The sequence below is a fragment of the Trichosurus vulpecula genome, chromosome 3 (genome assembly GCF_011100635.1).
Source record: "Trichosurus vulpecula isolate mTriVul1 chromosome 3, mTriVul1.pri, whole genome shotgun sequence".
Lineage (NCBI taxonomy): Eukaryota > Metazoa > Chordata > Mammalia > Diprotodontia > Phalangeridae > Trichosurus > Trichosurus vulpecula.
In genome coordinates this window covers 157,482,934-157,501,373 of record NC_050575.1, presented here as the reverse complement: position 1 = coordinate 157,501,373, position 18,440 = coordinate 157,482,934, and the positions used below count along the sequence as shown (strand labels likewise).

The 18,440-nt window shown below is 46.9% G+C and overlaps 3 protein-coding genes across 4 annotated transcripts; 2 read left to right on the top strand and 1 right to left on the bottom strand.

Annotated features, from left to right (window-relative positions):
- The first annotated feature begins 8,042 nt into the window (after positions 1 to 8,042).
- TNNC2 (troponin C2, fast skeletal type) lies at positions 8,043 to 12,452 on the top strand. Of its 2 annotated transcripts, XM_036752338.1 has the most exons (6): positions 8,059 to 8,131; positions 10,456 to 10,507; positions 10,621 to 10,764; positions 10,849 to 10,963; positions 11,346 to 11,482; positions 12,192 to 12,452. In XM_036752338.1, the coding sequence occupies exons 1-6, from the start codon at positions 8,129 to 8,131 to the stop codon at positions 12,221 to 12,223; spliced, it is 483 nt and encodes a 160-aa protein (XP_036608233.1). In that variant the 5' UTR covers positions 8,059 to 8,128; the 3' UTR covers positions 12,224 to 12,452. The 2 variants fall into 2 exon arrangements, with proteins under 2 accessions (XP_036608232.1, XP_036608233.1); XM_036752337.1 differs by having other exon boundaries at positions 8,043 to 8,131; positions 11,346 to 12,452.
- Positions 12,453 to 13,064: 612 nt separating this feature from the next.
- On the top strand, positions 13,065 to 16,777 carry LOC118844658 (regulator of G-protein signaling 9-binding protein-like). Its single transcript, XM_036752598.1, has 2 exons — positions 13,065 to 13,371; positions 13,747 to 16,777. The coding sequence occupies exons 1-2, from the start codon at positions 13,173 to 13,175 to the stop codon at positions 14,232 to 14,234; spliced, it is 687 nt and encodes a 228-aa protein (XP_036608493.1). The 5' UTR covers positions 13,065 to 13,172; the 3' UTR covers positions 14,235 to 16,777.
- On the bottom strand, positions 14,777 to 17,421 carry UBE2C (ubiquitin conjugating enzyme E2 C). Its single transcript, XM_036752599.1, has 6 exons — positions 17,279 to 17,421; positions 17,059 to 17,086; positions 16,506 to 16,592; positions 15,900 to 16,104; positions 15,567 to 15,626; positions 14,777 to 15,051 (listed from the first exon to the last, which is right to left on the bottom strand). Exons 1-6 carry the CDS (start codon positions 17,380 to 17,382, stop codon positions 14,993 to 14,995), a joined length of 543 nt encoding a protein of 180 aa, XP_036608494.1. The 5' UTR covers positions 17,383 to 17,421; the 3' UTR covers positions 14,777 to 14,992.
- Between the last annotated feature and the right edge of the window lie 1,019 nt (positions 17,422 to 18,440).

The window sequence follows — 18,440 nt, the reverse complement described above, 5'->3', positions numbered from 1 at the left end:
TCCTACAGGATGATATAAGCACCTTAAAGACAGGGGCTGTCATATTTTCATCTCTGTATCCCCAGTACCTATCAATCAACATTTATTAAGTGCCTATTACATACTAGGCACTGTGCTAAGCACTGATGTTATGAAAAGAGGCAAAAGCAGTCCCTGCCCTCAAGAAACTTACCATCTAATGGGGGAGACAACATAAAAACAAATATAGCAAACTATATATATCCTATATATAGGATAAATAGGAATAATACACAGAACAATGATGGGAAATCCCTTCAGACCTGGGCTCCCTAAAGGAAAAGACCGTATCTCTGGAAGCAACCCAGTCCATATACAGGCCTGACCTTGCAATTACTCAGATAAAAGCTTTCAGTGCAGACACAGGGTGCCTGCCCAAGGACCAGGCCTCTGGCAAACCTTTGTATAAACAGAACTATCTGGTCTCTTTAACAAAGATATCTCAGTTGACTCCCAGAATTTTCCCAGACATTCTAGCAGCCCAGACCACTAGCTCTTCCACCCAATGCACCTGGCCCACCCCAGACTGCTGGCACAAACTTACCACTCCTTAATCTCACCCAGATCACCTAATTAGCTTACTTGATATTCTTTTCACTGTCCCTTTTGAATATAAGCATTATTATCATCCTCATTAGTTTGCTGCTAAGAACTTTCTTTTTTTTTTGAGGGGGAAGGCGGGACAATTTGAGGTTAAGTGACTTGCCCAAGATCACACAGCTAGTGTGTCAAGTGTCTGAGGCCAGATTTGGACTCAGGTCCTCCTGACTTCAGGGCCAGTGCTCTACTTGCTACTCCACTTAGCAGCCCCCACCCCAAGAACTTTTGTCTGCCTTATTAGAGTCACAATAAACTTTGCCCCTTGACTAGAAGATGGTTTGAGTGCATGAATTCATTCCAGATGACACTGCCCTGTACCCTTACATTTTGGGGTTCCCAGAAGCCCTAAACTGGGTCAAAAAGACATTAGAATTAAGAGCGGATAGGGAAGAATTCCAGTAAAAGAAGGGATTTTAGGTCTTAAAGGAAGACAGGGAGGTCAGTAGTTAGAGCGGAGAAGGTAGAAAATTCAGGGGACAGCCAGAGAAAATGCCTGGAGCTAAGAGATGGATTGTCTCGTTCATGGAATGTCCAGAAGGCCACTGTCACTGGATCAAAGAGTATATATTAGGGACTAAGGTGTTAAGAAGACTGGAAAGGTAGGAGGGGACTAGGTTAAGAATGGGTTTGATACCAAACATTTTGTATTTGCTCCTAGAGACAATAGGAAGCTTCAGGAGTTTATAGAGTAGGGGGTGACATAATCAAACCCATACTTTAGGAAAATCATTTTAGTGGCTGAAGGAAAGATGGGTTGGAGTTGGGAGAGACTTGAGGCAGAAAGAGCACCCAGCATACCATTACAACAGTCCAGGCTTACTTTGCATGTATTGTTTCATCGAAGGCCCAGACTGGCTAAGTGGTGGAAAATGTCATCCCACCAGAAAATGAAGCGGATGGATTATTTTAGCTACAGCAAGACCCTGAGTACTGAGATCCACTACCACTGATCTCCTTACTGCTCATCACACTCAACCTTCCATCTCCAGACTTCAGATGTTTCACAGGCTGGTTCCCCTTCTCATCTCAGCCTCTTGACTTCACCAGGCTTCCTTCAAATCTCAGCTAAAGTTCCATCTCCTACAAGAAGCCTTTCTTGACCTCCTTTACTGCTGGTCCCTTCCATCTGTTGATCATCTCCTATTTATTCTGTCTCTAGTTTCATTACATATAGTTGTTTTCATGTTGCCTTGCTCATAGTAAATGCTCCTAATAAATGTATGTTGAGGTTCAAAGACAGCTCCAAAGGACTCATGATGGAAAGCGCTATCTACATCCAGAGAAAGAACTACAGAGTCTGAATGCAGATGGAGGCAAACTATTTGCTTTCTTTTTTTTGGTTTTGTTTCTTCTTTCTCATGATTCATTCCATTGTTCATAATTCTTCTTTACAACTTGACTATTATGTAAATAAGTTTAATGCAAAGGTATATGTAGAACATAAATCGGATTCCATACTGTCTTGGGGGGAGGAGGGAGGTGAGGGAGGGAAAGAAAATTTGGAACCCAAAAACTTGTTGGAACTGAGTGCTGTAAACCTAAAAATAAAAATCTAATTAAAATACAAAAAAAAATAATGCTTGTTGATTGACCTGACTTTATATTCCCATTGTATGTTTTTATATGTCCTTACATTCTCTCTCTTCAAATGTAAGTTCATTGTGAACAGGAATCATTGTTTCATATTCTATATATCCCTAGCACTTGGCACAGTTCCTGGCCCTGGTAGTTTGCTTCGAAACAAATATTTATTAAGCTGCTCACCTTGTACCGGGGAACTGTTCTAAGCCTTGAGGTTACAAAAAAGGCCAAAGACACTAGAAGGACCCTCTATTCTAAAGGGGGAAGACAACATGCCAACAATTAGGTAACAGTATGTATGTTAGAGGCAAAGGTCAACTGAGAGGGAAAGATATCAGCAGCTGAAGATCTGCAGAATGGGGACTCAGTTGGGTTTCAAGGAATTTGGGGAAAACAAAGAATCTGGCATGGTGGGCAGTCCAGTACAATCAGGAAGTGGCATCCTGTTCAACGAACTGTAAGAAAGCTCACCTTGTTGGAACTTACTTATAGTAAGTGGTGGAGTAAAGTGTGAGAAGGCTGGAAAGGTAGAAAAGGGCCTCGTTATGTTATGAAGAGTTTTCTTTGCTGTGGGTTGTTAAGATAGAAGGAGCAGAGGCCCACCCTGGGCCCTGGTCATATCAGCTCTGCATTCTTTTGGGCTGGGAGGGGCAGAGGCTGTCCTTTGGAACTAATTCTGGAAGGAGGAGGCTAACTCTGGAGTGTCACATAACCCCTGAGCTGGCTGTGACCTTAATCCCAATTCCTTTTACAGGAGAGGAAAGCCAGGCTTGGCAAAGATTCTTTGCAGTCCGTTCTGTACCCTCTGCACACACGACTGCCAGCGTTACTTTCAAGAGGCATCCCACAGAGCTCAGCCCTGGGAGACGGGAAGCAAGGGGAGCACCTGGTGTTCTTGCTGTAACACAAACTCACTTTGTGATCTTGGAGTGTTATTTCCTCTCTGACCTTATCTTCTCCTCTATAAAATGGGTTTACCAGGAAAAAAGCCATGTGTACAAAAATGTTTACAGGCTGAATGAACATGAACAAAAAACATATATTAAATGATTACTCTGCGGTCAGGAATAAAGTGCCAGAAACACTTTCTATGATATCAAAGAATGAGAAACCATCAGGACCTATTATTTTAATATTTTTGTTTATTTTTTAATTAAAAATTTTTAATTATATATTTATTCAATACATATTTGTATATATTTTTCATTTATAATTATATGTTTTATATATTTAATACATTACATATAACACTATGTTTTATAGATATATTTATTTATTTCAATTAAATATCTTCCAATTTTGCATTACAAATTTTTTTAACATTCATTTAAAAAAAATTTGACTGCCTGACAAAACAACACCATTGTCTACAAGGGAGAGTTATTAGCCCCTGGGGATTATATATTACTATCTGAACATTAAATTCATGTCTAATCGGGGCATCTAAGTGGTGTAGTGAGTAGAGCACTGGTCCTGAAATCAGGAGGACCTGAGTTCAATCCAGCCTTAGACACTTGACATACTTACTAGCTGTGTGACCAAGCAAGTCCACTTAACCCCAATTGCCCTGCCTTCCCCCCTGCAAAAAAAAAGAAAAAAACATTCATGGCTAATCTTTTGGAAAGAAACTTTATCTATTGAAGTATTAGTAAGATGCCCACCTAGAAGCTACAATTGTGTCCTGGAATATTTGAATATAAAACATTTCAAATGAGCAGAATTTTTCATTTAAATCTAGGGAGTTGTACTTTACAAAAAAAAAAAAAAAAAACTTTTGCCACCAAAAAAAAAAAAGCGTTCCAAATTCTCTCCCTAACACTCACCTTGAGAAGGCAAGCAATATGATGTCAATTATGCATGTGAAGTTGTACAAAACATATTTCCGTATTTGGCTGAATAGAGGCATACAAATGTAATGGAATTTTACTCTACCAGGAGAAGGATGCATATGAAGAATTCAGAGAAACTTCAGGAGCCCTGCATGACGTATACTGAACGACATAAGGAGAATCAGGAGAATCATTTATATACTTTTGTAAAGAAAAGAAGGACTTCAGAGATTAAGATAGTGACCAGTCAGAGCTTCAAATGATGAAACTTGTCTTAACCTCTTGGCTGAGAGTTATGGAGCAGAGGTGTAAAATAAAAGATACATTTTCCAACGTATTCAGCGTTTTACTAATGATATTTATTTACTTAACTATATTTATAACTATATTTATTGTTAAATAGGCTCTGTTAGAGGGCTGGGGTGGAGGAAAAATGGGGATAGTTGGAAGTAACAGATACAAAAAAGAAAAGACCCGCCAATGAAATGGGTATAATACCATCTGCTTGCCTCCCATCAGATATAATAGACGTTGAAGGTCCTTGTAACTCGTAAAACATTATTGAAATATAAGGTGTTCAGCTATATTCTCCATCTCTCTTCTATTCAAGAACCTACAATGCCCAAATTTAAGCACTTCTTAATACACTCTCATCAATTCAACTTTATTTTCCAACTATTCCCAAAGGAGCTCTTTTACCCCGTCCAGAACAAGAAGCCCAACAATAGAAAGAGGGAACAAGATTTGAAATCTGGTACCTAGCATTGGTTTTTTCTCCTCTTTCTACTTTACCTTTAAGAGGATTTTCCTGTCCACTATTTGGGGTGCTGGGACCAGGACCCAGACCATAGGCCAGGGCTGGTGAAAGAGACCCAGAGGGAACAGAAGCAGGAACCAGAGTGGAAAGACATCCAGAGCACCAGGAATTATCAGCTATTATAAAGGCCTTGTGGAGATGAGCCAGGGGGTAGGAAGACCATTCTCTCTTCTCATATTTTCCCTGCCTTTCTTATATTCTGAGGTTGAGAGATGTATACTCTGAGGTCCAGAGCTAGAGTTTTAGACACACAAACTTCCTTAGTCTGTCTCCACAATATGCTATGGTGTGCAGCTCTGCAATTCCCCTGGCCACAAAGGGGAGAGGGAATCAGGAGTTTGAGACAATTCGGAAGAGGGCTCAGTAGGAGCTCTTTAACAATTTTCCTTTTATTTTTGCTATGATGAATTAATAGACTGGCCACTACATGTCGATTGTCTATGCCAAGCAAATGTAGTGGTCATTGACTGACTTCAGGTTTGGGGTATAAGAGGATCAATCGATCTCTCGGTCTCCTAAAATGTTTTTTTTTAAACCAATATTTCACATTATTTCCTAGATCAGGGACTCTTAACCTGGGGTTAATGAACTTTAAAAATATATATATTTTGAAAACTTCACTATGATTGAAATTTGTAATTGGGGAACTAACATAGTACAGTGGACTTGGAATCAGGAAGACCTGAGTTCAAATTTGACCTCACACTATGTGACCTTAGGCAAGTTACTTAACCTCTGTCTACATTAGTTTTCTCATCAATAAAATGGGGATAATAATAGAGCGTTCTTCCTAGGATTGTTGTGAGGCTCAAATGAACCTCAAGGCACTATACGAGGCTGTTATTATTTTGTATATTTAAAAATATTATCTTTAGAAAGGATCTATAGGCTTCACCAGAGGTGGGGGACCTGCGGCCTTGAGGCCACAGAACAATTTGTGAAATTTGCATTCAGTCAAAGGACTGCACTTGAGGACCTAGAGGGTCACATGTGGCTTTGAGGCGGCACCCTGGGCTTCACCATATTGTGGAAGGCAGCCATTTAGAAAAAAAAAAAAAAGTTAAGAAAGCCTCGATATTGAACTTGGCCAATGCCACTAGAGAGAGGAGTAGTTAAGGGGAGGGAGAATAATCTAAGTTTTTGTAGGCTGAATTCCCCTTATGGCCAGTGGGGAGACTGAAACCTTTTATGAGGCTCTCTCCTATACCTTCCCTAGAGAGACTAATGAGAAGCTTTGGTTGTTGATTCAGGGAAAGCACCACCTAGCGGACAAGTCAGATATATTGCACACCAGATAATATGATAACACCACATACATGTGTATATGCATATGTATTCTGTAGGTTCTTTGGGTTCACACTACTAAAATGTCAGTCTTTATCATGATACATCATCATCATCATCATCATCATCATCGGTATGGTTTTCTTTCGATCTGGGCTGTGAGCTCCCTGAAGGGGTGGGGCACCATATCTTATACTTCACAGCTGTGCACTGGGGACTGGGCTGAGCACATAACAGGTATACAAGAAATACTTATTGAATGAATAAATGAAGACTGGACTTGGAATCCAGTTCCTTGGGGAGCTAGGTAGCACAATGGATGAAGCACCAGGCCTGGAGTCAGGAAGACTATTCTTCCTGAGTTCAAATCTGGCCTCAGACACTTACTAGCCATGTGACTCACTGGGCAAGTCACTCAATTCAGTTTGCCTCAGTTTCCTTATCTGTAAATGAGCTGGTGAAGGAAATGGCAAACTAGTATCTCTGCCAAGAAAACCCCAGATGGGGTCCTGAAGAGTCAGACAAGACTGAAAACAGCTGAACTATAACAACAGGACTTGGATGTCAGGCAAGTTGCTTCCTATCTCTAGGCCTGTTTCCTTATCCATAAAAAAAATATACATATATCTGTATATATGTATATACAGATATATACACATACATATACATACATACATACATACTGCCTGTTTCACATGGCTATTATGAGGAAAGCACATCATAAGCTAGAGAACACTGTAAGAATGCAAAATGAGATGATCGTCTTTGTGCCCCTGCCCTTGTGGGTATTCTAAAGATCCTTTCTGGGTCTTGGCTTTCCCAAGGTGTAAATGGTTCCAAATGGGAACTTACCCAGGCCCCTTCCCTCTGCCCCAGCCTGACTGATGCCTTATTTAGTCTGGCTTGACTGCTCATGCTTTTCTTGGGAATGTCTATATATAGGGGAAGAAGCCAGTGCCATTTGCTGCTGTCCATCCTGACCTCTCCTTGGCATTTGAGTCTCCTGCCCCCGCCCCAATCTCCCCATACCCTCTGCTCAGCTGCTTTCTGAGGCTCTCTTGACCCTCTTCATTTTTCTCTCCATCTGTTTTGTTCCCTGCCCGGGTGAGAGTCAGGATATGTCTCTCAATAGTGGAGGCTTGCATATTTCCTAGTCTCCTATGGGGGTATGGGGATAAGCAGGAAATTGTCAGGGCTGGTCTCTGGCTCTCAGACTAGGGCAGGCCTGACTCCTGACACCCACTTAGCTCTATGTGTGGTCTGGGAGAAGAGAAGAGGGGATCCCCTTTTTAGGTTTCAATTTTCTCCACCGTAAAATGAAGAGAGTTGGACCAAATGATCACCGAAGTCCCTCCCAGTTCTCACATCCCAGTTCTCTATGGTGCTTTCCATTCTGATGTGCTGAAGGTTCCTTTTATCTCTACCATTCTATGATTTTAGAGTCTCACTCTCCAACTGCCCCCCAAAAACTACCAGATGCCAATATTGTCTGGAGAAGCCAACAACATACTTCCATTCAGGCAAAAGAGAAGGATCCCTTGTGTCTGGAATTCTTTACCTTCTCTCTCTAGGGCAAAGTTCTTTTAGTCACTGCCTTATTCCTTTGTCTAGCCATAGTCAGGTCCTTCTCCCTGCTTGTTATGGCCCAGCTTGGGGACAGGTCAGGGGGTCCAGTGAGTGGGAGGAGGGTGGGGCCTCTCCATAAGGGTCTTGGAACATTAAGGCAGGCACCTGCTTGAAGGTTTAAGTTTACCCAGGGCGCCTTGGCTAAATTAGGTAATGGGATCAGACTTGGGGAGGGGCAGTTGCAACTGAGCTCTGGGAGCTAATTGGACTGGGGAAGGCTGGGGTACAAGGTTATCCAATCCCAGGGAGTGGGGGAGGGAAGAAAAGCAGGAGCCCCTACAAATATTGGGGACTGGGGTGGTAGGGAGCCTTTGGGTGTGGAGTACAGAGGAGTTGGGACTGACCACAGCAGGGGATAGCGTAACCATTCACCATGGTAAGTGGGCCTCCCTTCCCCATCCCCTATCCTGAGATCTTTACCCTTTCCCAGAAATTCTTAGGAGAGAACTGAGCCCCATCTCCCTCTCCCTGGACTTTGGGGAAATTTGTCCCCAAAAGAGGCCAGGAAGCCCAGGCAACCAGAGGCTGATGGCCCAGATGAGAGGCAATATAGGGTAGAGAAAAACACAGATTTGGAGTACGGGGCACAAGTCTTGACTCAGCCACCAATTTACTGTACCTCTCCCCCCTCCCTTCTCCCTCAACCCAAGTCATTTAACCTCTTCCTTCAATGCAAAATGAGAAGACTCTTTTAAAGGCCCTTTCTAGCTCTAAGCCCTATGGATTAGTGAAGTTGTAAGGAACATGGCCATCCAGAGAAAAGAGGCAATTTCCTCGAAGGGTCCCCAACTCTCACCTGCCCTCCTCAACATAGAAGCAGTGTAGTGTGGTAAGAAGAAGTTCTGGAACTGGAATTGAGGGACGTAGGGTCATCTTCTAGTTTTGGCATCTGCAATGTGAGTGACTGGGCTTCCGTTTTCTCACCTGTAAAATGGGAGCCTTGGACCATAGGCCTCTCAGTTCTGTTCCCTTTCTAAGTCCATGATTCTTTCTCTGGTAGTTTTCTTGGAATGAGGGCTAGCATCATCTTGGTCTCCTTTGAGCACAGAGAAGAGGACTTGGGGTTTTAAGACTTAGAGCATCTGCCCTCTTCTGCCCTTTTTGGGGAGCACCAGGCAGCATGGGTCTCTCTGCCCCAAATGCCTCCCTTCTGGCTTTTACTTTTTGTTCAACAAATTTCAAAGACTTTGGGTCATCTTACAACTGAGCCTGGAGGGCAGAGGGACTGCCAAAGGAAAGGTAGAAGGAGCCAGAGCCAGAGGGGCTCCCCTGGCCCTAGGGCAGGGGCCCTGGCATGTGAAAGGGCATAGCTTGTGGTAGAGGGGGAAGAATACCAGATTTAGATGAAGGGAACTGGGATCAAATTTCACCACTGCTTGTTCCTATTGGGTCCCTGTTCCCTCCTAATCTACAAAATGGAGGTGTTAGGTTCAGTTGATCTTTAAGGTTTTGTTCAGCTCTAAATTCTACAGGCCTTTGAGGGAGGAGGCATTCATTAGTATTTAATTCCCCACCCCCATCCCCTAACCCCTCAGCTCCCCCCCCCCCCTGGTCCTCTTAGCCCTTCTTGGAGAAGTAACTGGAGCCTGGACCCAGCTGTTCTTACAACCTTAGCAGCCTAAGAATAGCCAAGGTCTGGGGTGGGACATGGCAGGGGGGAGGGGCTGTGGAGAGATGGGAAGGGGTCCTAAGATCCCTCATGCTCAGACCTGTGGAGATTCTGGGTTTAGACTTTAGGATTAGATGGCTCAAATCCCTTTAACAAACAATGGGAATAAATTCATAAATTCCTGGTGCTAGAAAGGGTTTTGGAGATCACTTTGTCCATCTCCTTAATTTTTATTGATGAAGAAACTGAGGCCCAGAGAAGGGAAGTAACTTGCCTACTGTACCTCATGAAGTCAACGGCAGTGCTGGATCTCACTCAGGTCTCCAGACCCCGAGACTTTTCCCAGTAGATTACACTGCCTCACAAAAGCCTTGGCAGGGACAAGTGATTATTCCCTATTTGGCAGAGGAATTGTCTGAGGCCGAGAGTGGTTAAGCTTTTTACCCAGTTATACTCTATTAAGGCAGGATGGGGTAATGGATGTACTGAAGTCAGAAGTCATGGGTTCAAATTACAGCTCTTCCATATACTTCCCTATGACTTTGGGCAAATTACATACTCCCTCAGGTCCTTGGTTTCCTCTTCTATAATATAAAGGGTTTGGATTAGATCATCTCTAAGGGCCCTGTCATCTCTAATATTCTTTTCAATAGTTGGTGGCTGAGATCGCTAGTCTCCACTGTCAGTTCTAATCTATACTGCCTTCTGTGGAGGGTCCCTCAGCCTCAATCTGATGAATGAAGAAGTGGTAGGGATGAGACCATCAGTTAGTCCCTCCTCTGTGGTCTGCTATATTAAGGAACAGGGATAGTATTGATAGTTCAGACACTCATAGGGTCATAGAATTTAGATCTAGAAGGAACCTTAGAGACTAGCCCAATCCTCTCATTTTACTGATAGGGAAATAGGGGCCCAGAAACATGAATGATCTGCCCAAGGTTACATTAATTAGTAAGTTAGGGACCTGAAGGCAGGTTCAGCAGTGAGGTGAGCTCTTGGCTTTCCCTAGCCTAGCCCTTCTCCCCTTTACCTTTCTCCTTCCCCTTCTCCTTCTCTGAGACCCAGCACCTGACTTCCCTTGTATCTTGCAGACGGACCAGCAGGCAGAAGCCCGGTCCTTCCTCAGCGAGGAAATGATCGCTGGTGAGTGTGTATTTTGAGAGGAAGGCACTTGGCTGGGAGTGGGACTTACGGCTATGCCAGTCCTGAAGGTTAACAGATCCTCTTTGTTATTCCTCCTCCACCCTTCCTCTCAGAGTTCAAAGCCGCCTTCGACATGTTTGATGCTGATGGTGGTGGAGACATCAGCACCAAGGAACTGGGCACAGTGATGCGGATGTTGGGCCAGACACCCACCAAAGAGGAGCTGGATGCCATCATAGAGGAGGTGGATGAAGATGGTGAGCGGGCGATCTCCTGGGAGGTCTGAGGAGTCGGTGACTGCATTTGGGCAGGGCCTCTGATGCTCACTCTCCCAAATCCAGGCAGTGGCACCATCGACTTTGAAGAGTTCTTGGTCATGATGGTGAGACAGATGAAAGAGGATGCGAAAGGAAAGACTGAGGAGGAGCTGGCTGAGTGTTTCCGTATCTTCGACAGGTGAGGCCTGGTGCCCGCTGGGGCTATGATTCCCTGGGAAGGTGTTAGTGAGGGGAGGGGGAGGAGATGAGCTGCTCCAGGGGTCTTAGAATTCAGACTCAGCCCTATGGGATGGGCTGGGGAAGGTGTATGCATGTGGGAGGGGCAAAGGTGGGGTAGGGAGAAATAAGATTGGCTGGGCTGAAGTGGGAAGAGGGGGCTGAGTAACCCTGGGTCCCAGGCCCTGAAGCATGTGAACCAAATGATCCTTAAGGACCTTTTCAGCACTGGATTCTTTGGTTCATTGCAACGTGTATGTGGGGCAGTCCCCATATCACAGTCTCTTGAGGGGCTACCTGAAGAGCACCTGGTCTCCCTCCTTCCCCCACCCCTCCCCCCCAAGGAATGCCGATGGCTATATTGATGCTGAGGAGCTAGTGGAGATCTTCCGGGCTTCTGGAGAGCACGTGACAGATGAAGAGATCGAGTCCTTAATGAAGGATGGAGACAAGAACAACGATGGCAGAATTGATTTTGATGGTGAGGGTGGAGGATGCCACCGGGAAGAGACAGAAGAAGGGCGGGGAAAGTGGGGAGGGGAGGAGTTGGGGAGTGGCAGGGAGGGAGAGGAATTGAATAGGCATGTTCTAAGGGTGGGGCTTTGGGAGGGGCAGAGCTCCCAGTCTCTGCTTCCAGTCTTAGCCCTGCCCCACCAACTTGCTACATAGCCCTGGATGTCATTTTCTTTCTTCAGGCCCATTTTTGTTTTTTTGCAAATTGAGGGGTTTGACATCATTTCTAAGGTCCCTTCCAGTGGTGATACACTGTAACATACATACATCAATAAGCAAACATTTTCACTGAAACTTACTAAGGCAGGGAGGGTGCGACTTTGTCCTGGGGCAGAGGTACAAAGATGAAAATAGTCTCGTCCCTCAAGGAGCTTCCAGTCTAGAATTGGGTCCCAGAGGGATGTAGTGTGAAGGGTATTGCATTTGAAGTCAGATAATGTGAGCCTGAGCTGGGCACTGTCACTTATTATCTAAACACCCTAGTTTTTCTATGAACTGAAAGACTTAAGAGTCCTTTGTCTCTGAGTTCCTTTCCAGGTCTAAATTGTGTGAATCAATAAACCTGGCAAGCCATGCCTGTGTGGGCATTGCAATCCAGGTCTGTGGCCTTCCCCCCAACTCTGTGGTCCCACCCATACCTTTTCTGATTTCTTCTCCTCTCCCCTTTCTTCTTGCAGAGTTCCTGAAGATGATGGAGGGTGTGCAGTAAGAATCCAGCACAGCTCAGTCTTGTTTTGCCCCGCCCTGCCCTTCACCCCAGGGGTTCAATCTGAGATTCTACTGGCTCCCACCTCCCTGAGACCATCCAGGACTGTTCCTCCCTCCCCACAGTCCTCTGCTGCCCTGTCCCTCCCTCGTGTGATATTCCCCTCCCCTCCCTCTCCCTCTCCCGGGCTAGCAACGTGTAAATGTCACTAATAAAGGAAAAAAAAGATTTCAAATAGAGTGGGCCTCAGAGGTCTGGGCTTCTCAACCACCTAGGCATAGAGAACACTGGGTTTATCTAAATCAAATTTCTTCAGCCCCGGGCCAGGGACTTAATCTCTCTCCCTGATTCAGTTTGATTATTGACAGAATGGGAAAAACAGCACCCAAGTCGCAGAATTGTTGTGAGCACAATGTGAAGTCCTTTGCAAATCTCAAAGGTTTGGTTTCTAAATAGAAAGTACAATTTACATTTGATACGAGGGAAAAAAAACCTTAACAACTCGAGCTAGCTCAAAGTGTGACCTTGGGCATTCCAAAGTGGAATGGGCCCATCTCAGAAGATAAAGGGTTCGTCTCCGTTCTTAAAGTCTTCATATAAGTCCTAGATACTCGCTGGTCCAGGTCGGTCGGGAGCACAGACCGAAGGGTCGGTCTGTGCTTTGCTAGTGGTCGTCCAGTTAGAGTGAGAGGCGGGGGTCACCCAGTGGGGAGTGGAGTAGCGGGAAGGAGGGAAGAAGGAGAAAGCGGGCTCAGCCTACCGCGCAGCTAGAGTAGAGGGAGCTGGTGGGCCGGCGCATCCTGGCTGTCTCCGCCTTCTACGGGTCCGGGGGTGGGGTGGGGGTGGGGAAGGGGCTGGCCGCCGCCAAGGGCGGAGGCTGGAAGAGAGAGAGAACTAGGCTTTGGGACTCCAGACCAAGGCCAAGGCCAAGATTGCCAAAACCGAGGGAGGCATGCGGGGCGCGGGGCCAGGGGAGAGGGCGCGGGAAGCCCGGGAGGCTGTGGCCGAGTGCAGGGCGGCGTACGAAGCGCTCAACAGGTTCACTGCGAGCTACAGGCAGTTGGTGCTGGGAGTGGGCAGCTCGGCTGACGGGAGGAGGCTGCGCCGGGCTCTGGAGGAGAGCGGCCGCAGGGGCTTCGAGCTGAGTCTGGGTGAGCAGACAGGGCACGGGGGCTCACAAAAGGGGCAGGAGCGGGCTAGGCGCGGGCGAGCCGGGGGCTTCCAAACCGTCCGGTGGGAAGGGCACAGCGTTTGGAACAGACGCTGGGTTCGAATTCCAACTCCGCTGCTTTGTTCGGTAAAAGGAGAGGGGACTAAGTGGCCCTCTTAGGATTCCTGGTCACACTTGCTGACCATTCTCCACATCATAGGACCTTAGTGATCAGTTGAGCCTAAGAGAGTGAGGCCCAGCGCATTTAAAGTTTTCACTGTTAGCTACTGAGATCTATGTAACCCCGTGCCTGCCCTCCCCTTCCCTGACTGTGGCTGCCCCTGCTGTTTGCCTTCTCTTTCCCGTCCCCCACCAGGCCTACGGAACCAGCTTTTGGCCGAGCTCACAGAACCAGGGGGCAGGCAGGAGGAAGAGATGAAGATGGAGCTGGAGCGGATCTGGGTGCTCTGTCTGTCTGCCCTGGAAATTTTCCTGCAGGATCTGGGTCGGGCCCATTACCTCAGCCAGCTTTTTCCCTTGCCATCTCTGGCCTCAGGGACCCAGTTGGTCAATACTGGAGTTACATCCTTTGGGCCTAAGGGATGGAGCCTGAGACGGCCCAGTGGGAAGGCCTCTGAAAGAGCTAGGGAGCTGCCTGAAGAGCTGGCCCACTGGGGGCAACGCCTGGAAGAGATGCTCTTGGAGATGGAGACTAAGGTCAATGTACCTGTGTGGAGTGTGGAGGCCACAGTGGGTGATCCTGGAGCTGAAGAACCCAGCCCTGAGGGCTCAGCTGGGAGGGGTCCTCAGGGATGCTGTGCCCGGGCTCCACTCAGGCTTCAATCTCATTGTATAGTGGCATGAAGGAATCTAGGCTTAGGGCAGGGACAGCTTCCCCACTTCCCCTTGAGAGGTCAGTAGATGTCAGTCTTCTACACCAGGGGAACCACTTTCAACATAAGGCTAAGTCACTTTCTTTCCCAGTTCAAATCCCAGCAGGATGTGTGACAACCAGAGGGCATTAAAAGAAAAATAAGTCTCTTACCCCAAGAGTAAGGCTGAAGTGCAGCTACAAATATGAAACAGCTGGGGGACAGGATAATAGTGAAGAAACACTACATTGTAGAAGACCCAGCTTCTAGGTCCATTGATTTAGCTATGTCTGGCTCTCGCTTTCCCCATCTGTGGTAGAGGATTGGTTTGGACCAGCTGATCCAGTTCCAGGATTCCTTCTAATTCAAAACATTCCATGGCCTATGTTCTAATGTCCTCCCTAGCTCTGACACTGTATACTGCTAGAGAGACTAGCCCAGACTCTGGGGAATTGTTTCCTCTAGGCCCAGGCTCAGCTTACAGCTCCCTCAGTTCCCCATCCTGTCTCAGAGAGCCAAACAACACAACAGCTTAAAAAAAAACAACAAAACTTTATTTATTTATACATTAATGTTGAGGGCTAGACTGGAGCTTAAGAAAAAAAAAGAAAAGAAAAACAGTCTATGATACAGAGTCCTGAACAGAAGGGAGAAGAGGAAGAAGACAGGTTATGAAGAAGGGAAAAAGACACACACACACACACATACACATAGACACAAGATGAGGGAAGGTAGGCTGGGCAGCCAGGGTCAGGGCTCTTGGCTAGTCACCTGCTTCATGTAGGTTTCCAGCAGGTACTTTTTAAAGGCTGGGGAGAGAACAGGATGAGTAGGTAAGCAAGTGGCCTGGGGGTTTCCAGGGACATGCCAGTGTTTTGGCAAGCCCCCAAAGGGTTAACATTAAATCCAATAGTTTTAGAAATGAGGTAGTCTGGCCCTTTTTCCAATTTCTTCCTTGATCCTAGACTGCCCCCTTTCCTTCTAATCATTTCTAGGGGAGCTGCCAGCATTAGGGGTGTTGTGTCTGTACCCTGCCTTTACCCAAAATCTCCTGGTGAGCTACTAGAATTAGTTCTCTTCCTAACCAAAGTCCAAGCTGTCTCTCCCAAGTTTCTTTCTGTTCCATTCACTTAAAGAGTATATATATTTTAGTTAAAAGCTTTCCTGGGATTTTTGCAACAGCTATTCTTAAAATACCACCATGGGGAGATTTATCCTTCTAGCCATTCTAAGGACAAGGAGTTGGATCTATAGAGGGTAGGATTTTTTCATTTTAAATCCTCTAGGGAAAAGGCTGGAGTTCCTGTTTTAGCAGAGGACCTACCTGTAGGGTTTGTCCAAAGTTCAGCAGCATGTGTGTTCAATGGGCTGTCAATGTTGGGTTCTGTAGGTGGAGACAACACATTAGGAAGGAAAGTCCAGAAAAACAACTGTCAGGGAAATTGGAGTTCTGTGGGAACCAGGCTCAGATGCGCAGTAATTAAGGTTAGGTTAGATGGCTTCTGACATTCTGTGTTCTATGGTCCCTTCTAAACAGGGCATTCTGTATGTTACGAGATGGTAAAAAGTAGAGTAAAGGGTAATCCTAAACCTCAGAGGAAGGTCAGGGGTGAGGGCAGGGGAACAAAGGAAATCCCAAAGAGCTAGCAGGCATCACCTCCCAGCAGGCTCTGGATAGACAGCAGGATGGTCCTGACATCATACAGAGCTGACCACTTGTCCTTGAGGATGTCCAAACAGATATTGCCTTGGGTGTCCACATTAGGATGGTAACAAGGTGTGACAAATTTCACAGTGGGAGCATTATATGGATAGCCGCTGGGGAACTCCAGGGAGAGCTTGTACCTTAAGTCTTCATATACCTGGGGAGGAAGAAGCACCCAGATAAATTAGCAAGTGGAATTATGATGGGCTTGAGGGGACAAGTAAGCTACAAGAGGCACTTAACACTGGAACAGTCAGAAGGCGCGAGTTTTAGTCCCTCTTTTGCCCTAGTTCATGGGCAAGTCAGCTTCAGTTCTTCATCTATGAAATGCTATTACGATATGCCCTTCCTAGTTCACAGGGCTGTAGAGATGATCAGTTGAGTCAGGGGATGTGAAAACTCCTGACTTACAAATTGTAAGAGATTATCACTATTTTGGGGGGCCTGGGGTTTTTTCATCTACCCCTCAAGGGATTCCTCTCACCCAAATCCTCAGTTCATCACCATAACAAAGCAAACTCCACCATGTCCTGCCCATTTCCAATCCTTGATACTCACTGTCCCAGCTGCCCCATGGATGGTCCCAACCCACTTGAAGAGATTGTCTGACTCTGGGAAAGCAGAAATTCCTTTGTCTCCAGACATCTGCAGAGGAAGAATAAACCTTTTCTGGGGTGGGTTGCTAAGCATGCAACTTTAGATGATCCCTAAGGTCCCTTCCAAGACTCTGTGCCTCTAAAGGGGAGGGGAGAATAGTTGGGTGAAAAGGCAGCAGCCTAAAGCCATACTGTTTTGCTTATTGATGACCCCAATAAAATACTCCTAACTTGGCTGATTAGGGTTTTCTTTTGGGGGGGGGGCGGGCGTCGGCAACCAGTCTTCCTGGGGAAGGCTAATGGTTAGAGATGGAGTTGTAAAATCCCACATTCCCATATTTTCTCCAGCTGCCGTTCTGTTTAAAAAAAAAAAATCCGTGGTCCCGGTTCAGCTGAGAGTCTTTGCCTCTATGGGAGAGTGGGGAGGGAGGAAGGGCTGTGGGTTGGTCTGGGCTGGAGCCAGGGAGCTCGGCAGAGCCTCCTGGCTGTAGGGGCTGGCCCAGGCAGGCACTCACCATTAGGGTCATCAATTCCTGCTGTAACCTGCGGAGAAGGGACAAGAAAAGGTTCGATTACTGAGATTTAGGACCAGCCCGGACTTACCCCAACCCCTCTCACTCTACCCCAGGCCCCAAGCCCAACCTCCGGCCTATGGGGTGTCCACTCCCCAGCCTGCCCCCTCCCCGGCTTCCAGCCCATTCGCCCCTCGGCTCCCCTGGCTCCGGGAACTCTCACCTCTTGCCCACGGACCCGCGGGCCGCGCCTGCCCCAGGCTCGGCTCCTTTGCGGGCGGCGGCGGCGGCGCTAGCAGCGGCCGGATCGCGATTCTGCGAGGCCATGGGGGACTGGAGATAAAAGAAGAGAAACTCCCGGGCGGCAACTGCGGGGCTCCAGGCCCGCCCGCCCGCGTTTGAATTGTAACCCTCCAGAGGTGTCAACCAATCGGAGACACGCTTGGGTTTGATCCAGCCAATGGATCACTCCGAGGTGCCTCGTCACCTAGAAACTTGTAAACCCACCCACCACAGCGACAGGAATGGCCAGCAGGGTCTCTATTCCGAGACGACGATTGGTAGCTGGAACTGTCTACTAACCAACGATCTTGTGGATGATTGGTAACCTTTGGGGAAGGCGGATTCTTAAAGGGCTACTGAAAGTACACGTGGGAAAGCAGTGAATTTAAAAAAGTCAAGCCGGGTAGACGCCCTGAGATTTGGATCCCAATGTCCCATCCGAGGGTTTTGGAAGGGCTCTAAGGGCTCATGTAAGGCTGCATGCTTGGCAACCCCAGCCCACTCTTTCCACCCAAGGGCTAATGCTGGAGAGGGCACTGGGACCCGGAGTGGGGTTAAGGGAGGAAGAAAGGCCTTGGTTCTTTCTGTCCAGGTGACCCCTTCTCTCTCCTCCCCAGTTAGCTCTTACTCTAATGGCCCTGCTCAACCCTCCCCTCTCCTTATCACAGCAGCACCAGAGCCTGGAATTCTCAATAGAAGGGGGTATCTTATAGCATCCCTCCCTCCCCCTCGCCCCATTCAGTGACACTGGTCTTGCTGTTTCCTGAGCAAGACACTCCATCCCAGTTCTGGGCTTTTTCTCTGGCTGCCGCGCCCCCACCCCCGCCCAAATCCTCTCCCTCCTCATCAAGGCCTCCTGGCTTCAAGTCCCAGCTAAAATCCCACCTTCTACAGGGAGTTTTCCCCCTGCTGATTATCTCCACTTTATCCTGTACATAGCTTATTTGCACATGGTTGTTTGCATGTTGTCTCCCCCATTAGACTACGAGCGGCACTCTAACACTTAGAGGAGTCTGAACGCCATCAGAGCAGTGCTTCCTAGAATTTAACCTGGAGAGGACGGGATGACAATGGATAGTGCTGGAACTGGAGTCCGCATACCT

What these genes read in the sequence shown, in the direction of transcription:
- TNNC2 (XM_036752337.1), top strand. An exon ending in CAGCGAGGAAATGATCGCTG is followed by an intron (nt 10,508 to 10,620) that starts GTGAGTGTGTAT and finishes CCTTCCTCTCAG; the next exon opens with AGTTCAAAGCCGCCTTCGAC. An exon ending in TGTTTCCGTATCTTCGACAG is followed by an intron (nt 10,964 to 11,345) that starts GTGAGGCCTGGT and finishes CTCCCCCCCAAG; the next exon opens with GAATGCCGATGGCTATATTG.
- LOC118844658 (XM_036752598.1), top strand. Translation starts at nt 13,173, where the DNA reads ATGCGGGGCGCGGGGCCAGGGGAGAGGGCGCGGGAAGCCCGGGAGGCT. An exon ending in GGGCTTCGAGCTGAGTCTGG is followed by an intron (nt 13,372 to 13,746) that starts GTGAGCAGACAG and finishes GTCCCCCACCAG; the next exon opens with GCCTACGGAACCAGCTTTTG.
- UBE2C (XM_036752599.1), bottom strand. Translation starts at nt 17,382, where the DNA reads ATGGCCTCGCAGAATCGCGATCCGGCCGCTGCTAGCGCCGCCGCCGCC. An exon ending in TCCATGGGGCAGCTGGGACA is followed by an intron (nt 16,105 to 16,505) that starts GTGAGTATCAAG and finishes CTTCCTCCCCAG; the next exon opens with GTATATGAAGACTTAAGGTA. An exon ending in TATCCAGAGCCTGCTGGGAG is followed by an intron (nt 15,627 to 15,899) that starts GTGATGCCTGCT and finishes CTCCACCTACAG; the next exon opens with AACCCAACATTGACAGCCCA.